The 18,370-nt window shown below is 42.4% G+C and overlaps 2 protein-coding genes across 2 annotated transcripts in view; one reads left to right on the top strand and one right to left on the bottom strand.

The window, feature by feature from the left end:
- Positions 1-1,714: 1,714 nt before the first annotated feature.
- On the top strand, positions 1,715-11,915 carry slc30a2 (solute carrier family 30 member 2; the record flags this gene model as incomplete). Its single annotated transcript, XM_080524749.1, has 8 exons — positions 1,715-1,791; positions 6,475-6,683; positions 9,485-9,631; positions 10,053-10,206; positions 10,647-10,878; positions 11,028-11,133; positions 11,353-11,487; positions 11,770-11,915. 8 exons carry the CDS (start codon positions 1,715-1,717, stop codon positions 11,913-11,915), a joined length of 1,206 nt encoding a protein of 401 aa, XP_080380875.1.
- A 4,099-nt stretch (positions 11,916-16,014) lies between these two features.
- Positions 16,015-18,370, bottom strand: part of gtf3c2 (general transcription factor IIIC, polypeptide 2, beta) — a gene marked incomplete at its 5' end in the record, with an annotated part of 38,561 nt that continues 36,205 nt past the window's right edge. Inside the window, one exon of the mRNA XM_080524738.1 lies at positions 16,015-17,142. Coding sequence (XP_080380864.1) covers positions 16,927-17,142 — 216 coding nt within the window. The 3' untranslated portion in view covers positions 16,015-16,926. The remainder of the gene's footprint in view (positions 17,143-18,370) is intronic.

The following is an 18,370-nucleotide window of genomic DNA, read 5'->3' as shown; positions in this document are numbered from 1 at the left end:
GTAAAAGGTTTATTGAAATGTGTGTGTGTGTGTGTGTGTGTGTGTGTGTGTGTGTGTGTGTGTGTGTGTGTGTGTGTGTGTGTGTGTGTGTGTGTGTGTGTGTGTGTGCGTGTGTGTGTGTGTGTGTGTGTGTGTGTGTGTGTGTGTGTGTGTGTGTGTGTGTGTGTGTGTGTGTGTGTGTGCGTGTGTGCGCGTGTGTGCGTGTGTGCGTGTGTGCGTGTGTGCGTGTGTGTGTGTGTGTGTGTGTGTGTGTGTGTGTGTGTGTGTGTGTGTGTGTGTGTGTGTGTGTGTGTGTGTGTGTGCTATGTAATCCAGGGCACTTGAACTGGTGGGCCACAGTAAAAAGCTATCAACACTTTGTTTGACACCACTCATGGTTAAAAATCAATTGATTCATATTCTAAAAGTGTTGACGAGTAGATTGGTACTAAAAATCCGAGGTTAGTTTTGGAAAAATCCATTATACAAACCTGTATGCATTGCAAATAGAGCAGTTTGAGCTGTATGGTCACCGTATAAAAACCCACTATCACTGAATGACCCTATAGTTGAAACTCACTTGAGCCACCACCACTGTAATGGACCGGACGACTTTTCTTTTTGTTACACAACAAAACATAATTTCATAAAACATAATTTCCTTAAAACATGTAATCAAATCCCATCATTTTCCAGTGAGCTCTTGTCTCGCACTTTTACGTTGAAGTCGCGAAAACTAAACCGGAAGTCAATGTCGAAACCTGCCGCTTATTATCGTTCAGAGAACACAGATGGGTACAAATGTGCTGCGCTCACGGTGAAGAATGAGCGGATTTCTCAATTATCTTTTTCACGCACATCCGAAAGTGTGTTTTCTTGGGTGGTTATCTTAGGTCTCGGAGACAAGAGGACAACGCCCCATTGTATTTGATGTGCAAAAACATACCGCATCTTATTTGAACTTCTCATATTTGCATGTTTTAGGTAAGCCGACAATAGGCTATTGTACATTCACTCGCAATTATCGACCCAGGATTGATAAACACAGTTTTTTCCTGCATAAACTAAATCATAAATAATAGCCAATCTAATTCATATTAAATAGTACTGACTAGACACAATTACATTTTCCTTTACATGTTTGATGTCAGCATTTGGAAATTAAAACATCCTCGAAATTCATTTGGACAAGGAATTCAATGACTTACACCCATTCTTGCACAGGGCTATTATTGACTGTAGCCCAGCCCTGCAGTTTTTAAAAGAGGACATAGTAAGCTAATACTATAATAGTAATATAATAAATCATCATATCATCATATATATCCAAAAATACAAGGATAGCCTTTCTCTCAATTTGTGCGCTACTATAAAATACACGCATCTTACACATTTTTCAACACATGACCTGTCGATGTCATTAAAGCACTTGACTGTTTTCAGTCAGCTGTGACTTGCAGCTGCACCAAAGCCTCCACATTCAGAGCCAAGTTCAACACTCCCAACACGACAGTGGGACTGATAGTGGCCAACAGACAACGCGTCTGGTCATTGTACCTGGTTGAAATCTATTGCAATGAAGGATTCTTTCGTTCATTTCGTTACCACCACTGTAATGGAACGGACGACTTTTCTCAGTGACATTTAAGATACCTGCTGAGACGGATTTATCGCTCTCAGAAACTCCCACAGATCATCATTCCTCTTTATTTATCAGAAATACGGTGACATGGCTATGGATCATACCACAGTAAATTCTGAGAAATCTCACCTCATGAACGAGAAGAACGCCAAAATGTATTCAGTGAAAAGGTACGTAGCAACACAATAACTTAATGTCCTATATTTTACCACTTTTCTACCATTTAACAAAACGCATCTGTGATTTATTCCAGGCTCATTTTATTATATAGGCTACGCACACATTTAACGACAATATGCATAAACCTATATATTCTACAGGATATATTTGAATAATCTGAAAATCACGGGAAAATCAGACATAAACTTATGATAATACGCTTGATCAAGTTTAATCGGTGTAGGTTATGAGATGATTTTGTCTTAGCTATATAGGCTATAGTGATTTTGGGGGGGAATATCAAATGCTGCTATTTCATGGAATAAAATCATTGCATGAATGGTGCAGAGGTAGCCGATATCAGTGGTAGCTGATAATTTTCTAGATGTGCAGGATTTCAAAAACTTCAAATGCATGAGGCAGTCACGTTTTCTGTTGAACAGAGTATTGAGAACATAACTAAAATGCACGTGTCAAACGGAAACGGAGCATTTAACAATTTCCACCAAGCGATCTAGGCGAGCAAGTGTCTTTATTTGACGTTGCTTTGGAAGCTTTTCTTATGCTGTCCGCGGTTTTTATTGAGAAGGCAATCTGTGAAATGTTATGAACAAATTAATTTCCATGCTTCGCTTCATTCTGGACAGTGTTTGAAGGATGGCCCGAGGGACGTTCATTGAGCACTGGTAAAAACTCATCATCTCTCATTATGCCAGCTCTGAAACAATTCTGAAACGCCTTTAACCCTTTTATCAACTCTGTAAGTGCATTATGCAGGCTTTAATAAGCTTAATTTAAGATTGAACTTGATTGGCATTATGTTTACGTTCATTTTCAAATGGAAATAAAAGTAATTTAGCTAGCCTAGGCTATATGATGAAACTTTTAATCTAGTTTTGTAATGAATATCAACATATTATTTTCACTTATTTGGCAGGCTAGCTACCCTTATATTTTATATTTTGTATCATTGTTTTAAAAAGTGTGTTATCAATGTATTAGTATAGGCTATCGGTTTGATAGGCGACACAGTCACTCAATTCACGCAGCAGTAGACTAACCTGATTTCAGCACCATTGGACAGCGAACACATCACGTCAAGGGAAACGTGGCAGTTCAACGAATTTTGCAGCTTTCAAGTGTTCTACATTAATTTAAGTATGCCGTTTTCTCGCAGCAAATTAAGCATAGACTCCTTTCATACAGTCAGACGATGTCTTATAGATGTTTATATACAATAGACATGCTCACGACTGCATTAGCTATAATGGAAGACAAGTGATTAAGGTCTTGATCATCACGACGACAAGGTCCATTAAACTGAATTCAGAGAGTTTCCATATGGGTTAACTTGCCTACATGTAGGCCTAAAGCAATTGTGTGTTAAGCTGAATTCGGCATATGGCTCATGTTAGAAATGATTGTAGTTTGATTTACATAGTTTGACTGGGGTCAAAGCTAAATGAGTGTTGCTCACCTTTATTCGTAACAGCCATATTGTGAATCATTTCGAATAATTAAAAACACCATATGTCTGTGATTTCTTAACGAATAGCAAATGGCAAAATAAGAAACACGTCAATTATTATTATTTGTTCCGGTTATAGCCTATGGTTTCAGTTCATTTCAACTGAATGAACACATAGCCCACTAGACTAGACTCGTGTAGGCTATATTATAAAAAATACCAGGTTTAAATTCTGAATGATAAATAAATTCACAAAATGATTTATTTCATTCGATTTTCACATGGCAAAATGTGAATTACACATCACGCTATATTCGTTGGCCTATACCCCTCTCTCTTTCAAGACATAGTGACGAAACAACTGCGCAGATGATTAGCTTATTAGCGCCTTTAAAAAGCTGTCATGTTGAAGATGGTGCATTCAACAGTGACAAGAGGACTTTACTAACATGATATTTCAGAGCTATGATACAATTTGTCAGGCACCATTTGACAGCGTCCAAATAAGGTTGCATCATCATAGTACTAGGGCTACCGTGCCATGTCTGATGTAATAAAATCTGATGTTGATTTGAAGGGACGAAACCTGCATGGAAAATTGCCCTAAATTATCAGCGCATGCATTGTAGTAATAGATGGGGAATGTGTTGGCCTATGCCCTCTATAGGCATATCTTTGTTTGCTTGAGTGCGTGAGAGAGGACATAGGCAGTTTGTATACCCACGTGTCCCTCTGTTTTTTTGCAGTGTCACCATGTTTAGAACTGTTGGAGCAGGTAGCTCTGGAAATACTGTAGGCCTAACTGCGGTAGGCTATGTGCCCACCATTGACTCAATACTGACGACTTTGCGTGCAATTTTGGCGTAACATAGCGTCACATTTTTTAAATGGCATCAATTAACACGTAATAGACAGTGAGACCTTTTAGATTCGTTTTGTGAAATCTGGTCGTATATTATATATGAGCATGTTTCATTGAAAGCTTGCTGCAACAACAACATGTTGTTGAAATGTTATGCAAGAGCAACGCTTCGTTTGGGCAATATTTTTTTCACTTGAAAAAGTATTTATGGTAATTACAGTTTGCAGTGGAAGGTCTTGGCGGCGGCGGCGGGTATCCAGTGTCCGTGTTGTCGGCAGACCTATGCGGAGCGGCCCGGCGTTGTGTCTCTGGGTTGTGGGTGTAACGCATTATCGGTAACTCCTTGATGAATCACGTTTGAAACGGGGGCTCAACTCGTCAGTCTGGCGAACGGTAATGGCTATGTGACAGACGTATTTCGAGACGTCCCAATAAAAGGCGTTACGGTCTAATAGGCTAACGCTGCGGCTGGAATCACATTTCAGATCGCTGTCAAGATTTGTAGCACCTCTCCCTCTGCGTCAAATTGCATTAGGCGAAGCTCTCCCGCTTTTCTTTTTAAATGACAATTCTCTTGTAAATGATGCTGCATGTTCACTAACAACTTAGGGTGAGCAACTAATTCCAACATCCACACGCAAACTAACACCTGACATCGATACAATGTGGCCGACCAATGATGCATAAAGGCAAACTGTTACTTTATGTTGAATCATGTTTTGCTGCAGGCACTATAATTAAGTCAGTATAGAAAAATATTGTCTTTGCTTAGAGCAAGTCTCAAACTGCAGCTATAAGGATGTGTGTAATGATTTAGATGAATGCTCATACTCATGCGCTGCTGCATCTGGCCATGGTGGGACTATTATACTGTTTGCCTGGAGGTTTTATTCAGCTCAAATATCTAGACAATTTAACTGTTCAATTATATTCCTACTTGTATCTCTGATAGTTTTACACACACACACACACACACACACACACACACACACACACACACACACACACACACACACACACACACACACACACAGAGGCTATGATATGTAATATTTAGTGTGGAATATTATTATTATTCATATACCAGGGAGCTTTTTGGCAGGAATTATTTTGAATGTGATGTGAGTTTTCCACACAGAGGGCTGGTTTCCCTGACACAGACAGAAGAGTCCTTGATTCGATTGTGCACTTTGCATAGAGATCTCCACTGAAGATGCTTTTTAGTCCATGAATTAGACTTAATCTGTGTCCAGGAAATCGGCCCATAGTGTAATAGACACAACACATCTGGAGAGGGTTGCATTAAAGTCATCTACCATAACTTTCTAAGTGTAGAACGGTGCCAGTGTGGGCCAAGGTGTGAAAGTATAGTATGTAAGGCCATCTGTGTGAACATCAGGACCGTTTGGAAGCATTTACAGGCTTTGGCTTTGGTGTTCAGTGATGCTAGGCTGTGTCGTACATCATTTTGGACAGAATCTGAACTGATGGCTGGGCAAATGGACAATTCTTCTGGGATTTGTGCTGACTTGAAGATCGTCACCTCAAACCAATTGATGTGTGTGCACAGTACACATACTGTGTGTGTGTGTGTGTGTGTGTGTGTGTGTGTGTGTGTGTGTGTGCATGCGTGAGCGCTTGCGTGCATGTGTGTGGCCAGAATCTGAATAGACCCCTGTGCATTCGCTCTGAGGGGGGGTATTTGCTCTTTGTTGTCCCCTTGGTGTGATTAAACAGAAGCTGTTTTCCACTCTGCTAACTCCTTTCATTGGCCCTGTCTCCCCTGGGCATTTCCTTTGATGGAGACACGGCCCAGGGCCCGGCTCTGCTCTGCTCTGCTTGGGTTATCTCCTGGAAACCCAAATTACCTTTTTACACCTCATTAGCCTCATCATCCTGCTCCTCCTCGTTGCACATGCAGAGAGAGATAGAGAGAGAGGGAGAGAGAGAGAGAAAAAGGAGGGGGTGGGGAGAGGAAAGCCAACTCAGCATTTAACTATACTGATTGAATTCTAATCTGATCTCTGTCTTTGTGACATGGGAGTGCCAAACATGTGTCATTCTCAGGTGCTATACGCAGTGTGGGAGGGGGAAGGGGTGAATATCCAGTTCACTCGAACCACGTGTTTTTACGTTGCTCAAAGAAGATTCTGTACAATTGCAATTATTACAGTACATACAATATAAAGAATTTACATGTTTACAGAGGCTACATATTTTTGCACAGTGTTGTGCAGGGTTTTGCGAATCATTTCAATACTCTAGAACTACATTCTGTCAATAGGACATAGTAAGTGTTTTCTATTGAATCGTTGGAATAAATAAGGGTGAATAAGGGTATCATATATTTTTGCCCCTCACCAGTTCCTTCCCCGACTCCAAAGAGGAGTATCCCAGCTTCCCCTTTGAGAACGGAGACGCGGCGGGCGCCATCGAGCTGAAGCGGCCTGTCGGCGCCCATTGCCATGGGAACAAACCTGTATGTGAGGAGAGTCCCGACAAAATGCTGGCGAAGAAGAAGCTGTACATCGCCTCTGTCGTGTGTCTGATCTTCATGATAGGAGAGGTCATAGGTCAGTAAGGGGCTTTTCACACTACAGGGCTAACCCAAACCATACTGTGCTGGCTTGGATATTTTCCTTTCATATTGTCTTCTTCAGCACTGTTTTTGAAACTGTGGTGGATGCGTAACCATGGCCAGCTCAGCTCGGCCCCACACCTCTGTAGTGCAATTAGGGTGTAAGCGTCCATTGCCAGGCAGCTCTGGAGGAGAACCTCCCACACACCCCCTCCTCATCACAACCAGAGAAAATAATAACCGTTTGAATGCTAATCTATGGCACCCTATCAGTTTTACCACTGTAATCAAACAAACTATTAACCTGCCCGGGCATATCAAGTGCTACTTTAGCAGCACAGGATGGCTTATTAACCAGGCTAACAAATTACAGTATGATGTAGAAGTTAACTTCATAAAAGTCAAATGAAAGTTTTGCGATACTGATGTATGCTGCCAGTTGAGTTAGTTCTTCAGAGGCAGTTTGAAACGCACCCTGCCTTTACTGCCAGGCGGTCCTCCCGTTCCCAAGACGAATATCCTGTCAGGCCAAAGGAGACGATGAATGGGGAGTAGGAGTAATCAAAGCATGGCACTGCCATTCTTTTATTATATCTTATATACAAATCTAGGTTCCCCGCCAGTGTTTGAGTCATCCATTTTATTCACACTGTAGTAGGTTGTCTATTCCACTTTTGTAATAAAAAAAAAAGATATAATAACATTTGAGCATTATGACTGCCAATGGCCCTTGGTCCTAGCATTGATTGCTTTTTCTTCCTGTGACTGATGGATAAATGATTCACTCACTTAGGCAAATGTATTTGTTATAAGTCACTTTGGATAAAGGCTTCTGCAAAATGTCCTATCATGTTAAGTCCATCTCCTTTGGCATTTAATATAACAAATGCCTATGTAACAGGCCTATGGCTATGAGAGGCCTATGGCTGCTGTGTGTTGTATTCCAATGTCAAGAAGCAGTTTCAAAACAAAATGCTGAAGAGGCATTCCAGAGGCATTGAAGCGTTGCCTTTTCCCATGATGTTTTCAGTGTTTTCACATTAGGCTGTGTCAAACCTAAGTGTCAAAACGTAACACTTACAAATGAAAACCATTATCTGCAGGATCCAGACACTTTTTTTTCCAGTCCATTACATTTGCAGGAGTTGATATGGATTCCAGAGACCACATACTGTAGATTTCTTTTTAGATTAGTTTAGATTCAACTTTATTGTCATTGCAGAGTACAACGAAATGCGTTTAGCATCTAACCAGAAGTGCAATGTGATATATTGTGATATATTGCAAAACATGATATTGTAGACATAGTGCAAGGACATGATAGTGTAGACAAAAAATATGTACAGTTATGAAATGATAGTACAGTATGATAAGTACAGTAGGTAGTAGGTATGTAGAGATGGATAACAATAAGCTGTGTACAGTTATGGTGTGATATGTACAGTATGTTGTAAATGGATGTATAATTAGAGACTAATATGAAACATGATGTACATGTACAATGATGTACAAATATGTGCAAAAATGTATGCAAATTAAGTATTTGTATTAGTATGCAAATAAGTGTGTAACAGAGTTGTGACATACACTTGTTGATCATACCTTTGCTATGGTGCACACCATCATACCTTTACTGCTCTCTTAATCCACCCTTAATCCACCCTCTAACTATCAATAGAGGCATTAGCATGACTGAAGACTGACTGATACAGTGTAGGCAGTGGTGGAAATGGACACCCATATGCACATTCACATGTGCACACACACACACACATACACACTCATATGCGTGCACACACGCATGCACACACACACACGTACACACGTACACACACACACACACACACACACACACACACACACACACACACACACACACACACACATACACACGCATATGCGTGCACACACACGCTCGCACACACACACACACACACACACAGTTCTTGGAGTGAAGTTATTGTTGGTGTAACAATAACTTACATTTCTGCATTTAAATTTACCCCTGGACCCACCAGGGTTTCTGTAGTGAATTAATTACAATTTCACCACTGAGTATAGGCTCTCCATAGGGCTTTCACACTGGCAAGGCTCCGTGCCGGTTCCGGTTCCCGAACCTAATTTTGAAACGGCCGGCACGTTCAGACCGAAAATAAATTGGTTCGGAAAGAAGTTGGTTCACAGCTGGAACCAGAAAATAGTGGTTCTCAACGGGAACCAAGAACTAGAACCGTGACGTCGTCAGTGGGTGTGTCATATTCTAGGCTGTGAAGACTAGCAAGAAGGAAGGAGACAAAATGTAATCTAATCTAAATATAATCATTAGTAATAAAAAAAATGATCAAAAGTTTCATCATTCTCTTTATCTTCCTCACATGCTCAGCAAACACACACACACGCAAACTTTGTAAGCCATTTCTATTCTAGTATCAGAGCAGCTGGCTACTAATATAACATGTTTAGAAAGTGTCTTTTGTTCTTTTCATACAAAATAATATTTCAGATACTGTAGTGGAAGTCATTTCCAGTGAAGTAGCTGCCATCTTGTTGTGACATTTCTGTTTATCCCGCCCCTTCGTCACCCAACGTTGATGGTGTTGATGGTTCTGCTTAAACTGGTATGAACGCGGGCTGGTTCGCCAGAAAGCACCAAGGTTCTGAGACTCCAGAATGGGAACCGGAACCGGCACAGGGCTTTGCCGGTGTGAAAGCCCTATCAGAGACGTCTGTCCCCCTGTTTGTCCCCCGGTCTCCCTGGGTAAGTGCTAAGCACCTAACGTCTCCCTGTCCCTCCAGGTGGGTACCTGGCCCACAGCCTGGCCATCATGACCGACGCAGCCCACCTCCTGACTGACTTCGGCAGCATGATGGTCAGCCTGTTCTCCCTGTGGATCTCCTCCAGACCCCCCACCAAGGCCATGACCTTCGGCTGGCACCGCTCAGGTGAGGCCAAGACCTACACCTCTTCAAATTAGATTCAACCTTTTTTGTCATTGCACAGAGTACAACAAAATGTATTTTTTTGCTCTCAGCACAGGGTCAGCCATAGTCAGCGCCTCTGGAGCAATTAGGGGTTAAGTGCCTTGCTCAAGGGCACAGCGGCAGTGGTAGGCACCTTAGATATGATGTCAGCAACCCTCCAGTCAACAGCTCACATCCGGCTCCCTCCTGAGGCGGGGATCGAACCAGCGACCTTCCGATTGCTAGCCAGCCTCTCTAACCTCTAGACTACTTGCAGCCCCTTTCTCCTTTCATTTCATTTGGACCCTGGAAGACATGAACGGGTCTCATTGCTCTTCTATGATCTTCTTTCATTGTCTCCTGACACCCCCCCCCCCCCCCCCTCTCCCCCTCGCTGTTGTAGAGATCCTGGGGGCTCTGGTGTCAGTGATGTCCATCTGGATGGTGACGGGGGTGCTGGTGTACCTGGCCATCGAGAGGATCGTCAGGAACGAGTACGAGATCGACGGCCGCGTGATGCTCATCACCTCCGGCTGTGCCGTCATAGTCAACATCATGTGAGTCTTTTGGCTCAGTTGGTAGAGCATGGTGCTAACAACACTTTAGATTGTGGGTTCGATTCCCGCTGGGACCATATACTGAAATAAACGCATGCATTCATGTAAATCGCTTGTGTCAGCTAAATGGTGTATATTATTAGTAGTATGTTCATGTGAGCAGTATGCTGTTATCCAGAGAGACTTCCAATTTGCCTAAAGTGAATCAACTATACATCACAGTCGCTGAAAAGTTAAACTTTCCATCAACAATTTGTTAGAGTATTTTATATATATTATAATAATAATAATAATAATAATTATTATTAGATTTTTTAATACAAAAGTTCAGGTACCTTTGAAGTATTGGGAAGTGCTGGGGGTGGAGAGGTCTGAGGCGGAGGGGCCCAGGTGTAATCTAAACTCATCCCTTCTCCCCACCTCCTCCATGGGTCCTATAGCATGGCCTACATCCTGCACCACTCAACCACCTTACAGGCCCACGGCTCAGGCTACCACCAGATTGACGAGAACGGGCAGAGTCCCGTCAGCATCGGGCACGGCCACTCCCACGGCCTCCTGGGGGGTCATAGCCATGGCAACACCAGCGTGAGGGCGGCCTTCATCCATGTGCTGGGAGATCTGTTACAGAGCGTTGGGGTCATGGTGGCCGCCATAGTAATCTTCTTCCGGGTCAGTCACCACTAAATACTCGTCTTTACACTGAGACTAATACAAAGCTGTATCCCTGACACAGACCCTGACACCCTCCTCCTGTCTTCCTTTTGTTGTTGTTGTTGTTGTTGTTGTTGTTGTTGTTGTTGTTGTTGTTGTTGCTGCAGCCTGAGTATAAAATAGCCGACCCCATCTGTACCTTCCTGTTCTCCATCTTCGTCCTCTGCACCACCATCACCATCCTCAGGGATGTGTTCAGGATACTCATGGAAGGTAAAACTTCCATTGACCGCATTTTTAGATTAATTCCAATCTCAAGTGAAATGAGCTTACGGAAAGTGAATGACTTCCAGATGCCATTTTGCTTTTATTCCAAGCTCAAGTAAATGAACGTATTCAAATGTTTGTTTTCCAAATGATAGTTTTTTAATAATGAAAATGTGATGATGGCCACGTTAACTGGATATCCATCTGTCCCCTGATCTGCTGCAGGAGCTCCTAAGGGAGTAGAGTTTAACTCAGTGAAGGAGGTACTGCTGTCTCTGAAGGCGGTGAAGGCCATGCACAGCCTTCACCTCTGGGCCCTGACTGTAGGCCAGACCCTGCTGTCTGTCCATGTGGCCGTAGGTGAGTATCCTAACCTGTCTCCACCGTAGATCAGGCCAACGGAAACCTTTCTTTACACAGCACTCTGTAAGAAGCATGGGAGGCAGAAGGAAGTAGAAATCGGAGGACGGTCTCATTGTAATGTGTTAATCCGTATTTGAACCCATTCCTGATTCCATTCCATGCATTACAATGAGCTTGTCCTCCAGCCTCCCTGGGTAAGAAGACATTTGATGTTTAGCTACAAAAGGTGATTTGGGAGGTATGCTGTTGAAAGAAAAGACGTTTTTTGTTTTTCCTCAGAGGAGAATGTTGATCCCAACAGCGTCCTGAAGGAGGCGACGGAGATCCTCCAGACCAAGTTTGGGTTCTACAGTACCACCATCCAGGTGGAACCATACTCTGATGACATGGCCTATTGCACACAATGCCAGGACCCCATGGGCTGACGGCCTGGGAGACAGCAGCCATTTTGAAGGGGAAGTGGGGTGGGGTGGGGTGGGGTGGGGTGGGGTGGGGTGGTGGGATTCTCCAATGCGGTTACCTAGTGTAAAAAAAACACATATACAGACACACATATACAGTATACAAAAGTATCATTGAAGATGTGAGCTAGGAGATGGAATCACTGTGTAAAACCATCCACATCAGTTTAGGAGACTGAGAAACCATTTCTGATCCATCAGCTTAACTGGACTCAACTAGAACATACCACCGCACTGTGTGTTCTGCACTGTACATGTGCATCATATCATGCCAAAGATTTCCATATAACATTCCATTCAGGGGGAATATTCAGAGTGAAAATGGATATAATTCCCTGAAAGCTGCCATATTCATGAGCAAAAAAACGATCACAACAAATAGCATTAATTTAATAATGACAAATGGGTAAGTCTCTTGTATGCCATACATTAAACAGTCTGTGCTTATGTAGTGAGAATTTCTACACTCATTCTGGCATTCCATCAGTGGTACAGTTTATTAGGACCATAGCGGTACCGCAGTGTAATTGCTTGTCTCGCTTGAGTTCTACCCAGTAGAGTAGGGCCTAATACCCAAAGCCCGAAAGGCAATTGGAACTCTGTTCGGGCCTGTCCTAACCTAGGGTATTATGTGTGCTTCAGCAGAGGGCGTCTGACAAATTCTGGCATTATTTTTCCGAATTGGGAAAAAAAGCTGCACTTCAGATGAGAGAGTGGATTATGTCGATGTGAGAAAGCTTCGTACAGAGGAGGAGGAACCTACACGACAAAGTAATTCACCCCTAACCTCAAACTCAACCTCTAGCTCATCCTCTGAGTTATAGTTTTGCCCAGGATTTCTGTTTGTAGTTCTAGTAGTGCCTCCACACTGCCTCAACTAGAATTGGAATGATTCTCATTCTATGATTCTCATTCTATGATTCTCATTCTGTGATTCTCATTCTATGATTCTCATTCTATGATTCTCATTCTGTGATTCTCATTCTATGATTCTCATTCTGTGATTCTCATTCTGTGATTCTCATTCTATGATTCTCATTCTATGATTCTCATTCTGTGATTCTCATTCTGTGATTTTCATTCTATGATTCTCATTCTATGATTCTCATTCTGTGATTCTCATTCTATGGCCTCAACAACCTTCCTACATTCCAGAGACCTGGAGTGAGTCCGCTCCTCAGACCGATGCCAGATTACATATTGTACTGTACATTTAACAAACACTTTCAAATACTTGAGCTGTGCTTCGTTTACTTTGGCCGAGGTGATGGAACCAATAGAATAATCCCAAAGCAAAATCAAGTGCACCTGAAATACTTTCAGGCATTTAAAATAGAATGTACTGTATTTGACCCATGTCTGCAGCTCTCTACTCCATACCTACCATCCCCCTTCCTCTTAGCCGTCATCATAAGAAACAAACTAAGGAACATATAACCGTGATCATGTACCTCTAAAGAAAATACAGCGTGATAATGCGTGTATTGTACAAAAAAAGTTTAACCCTTGACACAAACAGAACTCGCTGTTCTTGTTGTATTTTGATGCCTGTTCAAGTGAAGTGTCAATGTTGTAACCTGCACACAAGCATTATTGTGGCGTAAACAGAAAATAATGGACACACATTCTTCTTACCAAACACTTGCATGAGTGTTGTTTCTTATTCAGATTATATCAGATTATGTAAAAGACTGCCAATCTGACGACCTGGGATGCAGGGGATAAGGTTTCTAGATGTCACTGAACTACCCTCATTAAAAACCTATATTTTGATCACTTTTGATAAAAGGAAAGTATATTTTAAATGTAAATATGTTATTATTAATCGTGAATCATAAGGAACCCGAACAAATGATGACCCAACTTTAAAAGAAACTGTTTAAATAAAAGGAATGTCGCATAAACCTTCTGCCATCAAGTTTGCCCCCACTCTGGACTCCTTTAGAGCCAAGTTAAAAACCCACCTCTTCCTAAATGACATTCCCTAAGTCTACTCCCTATTTGTTGTGAATTGTATGCCTGAGTTTTACGTTTTAAGTCGTCTGTGTCTGATTCTGTGTTCCTTGTCTTTGTCTTTATCTGTTCCTTTACCCGGGCTGCGCTCCGGGCCGATGTAAAAGTTGGATGGGGGGCGCATTATAAATAAAATTAACATAACATAACATAACATAAATATGTTATTATTTTCAGGAAACTGTATTTTTGATACAAAGCAGTTTATTGGACTGTGAGAGTTGATATCAGCTACTAAATAGGACCTGATATGACTTGAGGTGGCTAAAAGAGGTCTTTCCTTTTCATCATACTACAGAGACATGTATGATCCATCAGTTACCTCAAGCCTGGCCATGTCATAACATATCTGACATGCAGATGAATACATTACATAAAGGCTCCATAAAAAAGATGTTCAGACGTTCAGATACAACACCATCAATCTGGTAGGTAGGTGTAATGTTTCAGAGTGCTGTGTTGTACTGTCTGTGTGATTATGTAAATATGCCAAATATCAGTATTTTCTGTGAATGATTGTATGTAAACGTGTAAATAATACATCTGTTTTATTGTATAAAATCAGTCTATGAAGTCCTGTGTGTATATGTCCTGTGTAAATGGTGATATTGTATATTAAACCACTGGTCAATCCAGTGCTGTTTGATATTTTGATTTATACTGTATACATACATGTATGGTAAGATTTTTGTAAAACTGAAAATAAATGAATGCAAATGATGATGATTCGAAATGACTGTGAATTATTTCAAATCTATTAAATATATGAAATAGAGGATCACATATATGTAGTGCATACCAGGATCACCGCTGCGTACACGTATCACGCCATTAGACCATTATTAGATCACCATTAGCACTATCTATTTAGTGGTACATACTTTCCAAAAATGTGTCTCTCTCCAATAGTGAATGCTGATTACTGCAAATGAAGTCATGAGCTTGCAGTGTGAGAACCCAGGTTTAAACACAGGTTTCCCACATGGAATACACAAGCATGAACCATTAGACCAGATTATACACTCACTGAACATTGTATTAGGAACACTATTACTGACTAATACTGGGAAGGGCCTTCCTTTGCTCTCAAAACAGCCTCAACTCTTTGTGGTAATGATTCCAAAAGATGTTGGAAACATTAGTTTGAGATTCTGGCCCTGCACATTTTTAAGGTGCACTTTCAAGCTGTGAATTTTCCGTTCTACCACATCCCAAAGGTGTTCTATCGGATTCAGATTGAAGACACTGAAGAACACTGAACTCATTCTCATGTTCATGAATCCAGTTTGAGATTACTTTTGCTTTGTGACATGGTGGATTATCATGCTGGAAGTAGCATTAGAAGATGGGTACATTGTGGCCATGAACGGATGCACATGGTCGTCAGCAACAACACTCAAATAGGCTGTGGCATTCAAGCGATGATTAATAGATATTAACGGGTCCAAAGTGTGCCAAGAAAACTTCCCCCACACTATTACATCACCTGAATGAATGAGAAGGTGTAGGTGTTGCTAATAAAGTGCTCAGTGAATGTATATTCTTTTCATTGTGGTCCTGTGAACGTTTATGAACTTTCTATATTCCAACTTCACAGGTTCTACATTCATATCCCCTCCCAGTGGCGTACAGCCCATCTATTATTGTCATTACAGATAATACAGCCACATTAATCTCCCTGGCAGTTGTCCAATCACAATCAGGGAGACAACAAATGACTTCCTGGGAACACGAAGCACCAGCTAGGTTGTGTATCGAGGATAGCGCAGCTGTAGGAAATATGAACCAGAGGAAATTAGGGTCAACAACACAAACACCCAATACATACGGCTGATATGCATTCTTATTGATTTTCATATAAGGGTGAGTGCTGGTTGTATTATGTACTTGTTAGACTCCTACTATACCAGCACACACCGACTGGACTGCATGAATTATGAGAACATAGAACTGCCCAAAAGAACTGAGAGAACTGTCACTCCTCTAAAGAATCGACAAAAGAAAAGACAGGTTATAAACAGACTGAAAACTTTATTTGTAATAACTGTCAAACAAATACATAGAAAATCAGATATTATATACCTGATGAATCTTGAATTGACGGATAGAAAAGAAACTGTGGCAAAAGAAGCGGTGAAGAAGAGAAAAGAACAGAAATACCGAAGTGCTGTAGCTTTGTAATAACTAGGAGAAAAAAGACTAGAACAGATAGAGTATAAAACCCCCTTCAAGTATATCCTCAGTTAAGGCCTGACTGAGATAGAATTTATACACCTTTACAACATACACACTGAAATAGGTGTACAAAAATAAAAACAAAAATGTTTTCAAGTTTTTAGCAAAACAACATTTCCTTCTTGAAATAAGTTACATTATAAAAACGTTTACCGGTATGTCTTGTCGAAGGTAAAAACATGGTTAAACACTGGTACTGTCCGTCAAACTAAGCTGTCCATCATTCCATAAGGGCTTACTTCAAATCTACAGGTCAAACTCTCGTTATCACTGGATTTTCCATCGATAAAGAGTATGTCATAATCTTTCTTCACATCATTCACACCAACGCATGACAAATAGTCATACTTATAGTGAGTTGCATGTGTGCGTGTGTGTGTGTTTGTGTGCTTATGTGTTCGTGCTTATGTGTGTGTGTAGTGTTTGTGTGCTTATGTGTGTGTGTGTGTGTGTGTGTGTGTGTATGACGTTATAATTCAGCCCTAGGAGTCCTCAGGTGGTTGTGATGGAGGGTTGCAGTATGAATATAATAACAGTCCTGGAGTTTGACCTTCTTCCTAACCCCAATAGAACGGGTGACAGGGTCCAGGAAGAGCACCTATAGGAAAGGCTAAGGCTATGGATGCTCTTTGCTGTGTCGTTGTGGGTGATGGGGGAGGATTGCAGGCAGGTACCACTAGAGCACCAGTAGGGGGGTGTAGCAGTGACGTGGGAGGGGAGGGAGGGGCTATAGCTGCTCTGTGGTGTGTCTGACCGCGGTAGCATCACCGGCGCCATCAGGCCCGTCCTGAGGGAACATGGCACTGTATTGGGCCTGGCTCTCCTTCACCACCTTGGTGATGTGGGGGCTGATCATGGCCCTCAGGCAGTGGGCCCTGACCAGCCCCGCCTGGCCCCCCGACAGCACCCAGCTCTGGGCACTCAGGTTTGGGTTCAAACGAACCTGGAGGGAGAGCAGTAGGGAGGGAGAAGGGAGGTGAGGAGCGAGAGAGGAATGGGAGGGAGGGAGGGAGGATGAGCGAAGGAAGGAGAGAGAGAGAGGGGGTAAAGACAACCAACATGAGATGGAGAGCAACCTACTGTGGACAATAGCTCCAGAGGAACACTAAAACAACTCTATAATCTCTCTCAATGTCTGTGCTTGACAAACCCTGCAAATGGAGTACGTCTATCCCCTTCAACACAGCCACAGCCATATCCACAGCTGTTAGCCTCGAGGCTAACGCTATCTGACGTTACCGTGAGCTCCAGTGCCACTCCTTTACCCAGCCGATCGATTCCCAATCATGAGATCCGCTTAACCTACCCAGCTCTCCCTGCTTCCCTGGCTGGAATCAGCTGGCCTGGCGAAACGCCACCATTAATACACCCATCCACAGGACGCTTCAGGGGTTTATTACCCTGAAATGGGTTGGGGATTGTTGGGTTTGTGATTCTGCTAAAAAGATCAACAACAATCTAGAAAAGACATAAGAAAGAAATCAAGAAGAAATAAGAAATGACCCCCCGCCCCCCACTCTAACCATCTCAGCGTGAAATCACAGTGAGGTACGGCTGCTACACACCTCCATCTCTCTGTGTTCTCTCTCTGTGTTTTTTTGCTGAGCACAACCAATCGTACTCCAGGCTAGTTTCATTGACTGGGCCATGATGACTAGAATGTCCTCTCCTCCCTCCATCCCTCCCTCATTCTCTCCTTCCTTCAGTACCAAATACCTCAGAGCATCACTCCCATCACCATACCATCACTCCATCTGTCACTGAACACTAGACACAACACATCAGTCCTCTTTCCTCCTCTCCCTCCCTCCCTCCATCCCTCATTCACTCGCTCGCTCACTCCTCTAACACAACACATCAGTCCTACGTTCCCTTCTCTCTTCTGAAACACTCTGTCTGGCTCTGTCCCCTCCTCTCCTCTCTCCCTCCCTCCATCCATCCCTCCCTCCCCCAGTTTACCTCTGCTTCTTTCATTTCTCCACAATCCCCTCCCTCTTTCCATTGAGACCCAGGGTGACTTTTACCTAATTTTACAGGCCATTAGTTTCTGTCTGTCTATATGGTAGCTCCCCTCCCCCTCCATCTACTACCACCCCACCACTCCCCGCTATATCTATTTCAGTGTTGTTGTTTTTTTCTGTGTGTGTGTGTGTTTGTGTGTGCGTGTGTGT

This window comes from Nansenia antarctica, assembly GCF_963989245.1.
Source record: "Nansenia antarctica genome assembly, chromosome: 1".
NCBI lineage: Eukaryota > Metazoa > Chordata > Actinopteri > Argentiniformes > Microstomatidae > Nansenia > Nansenia antarctica.
This window is presented reverse-complemented; position numbering and strand designations above follow the sequence as displayed.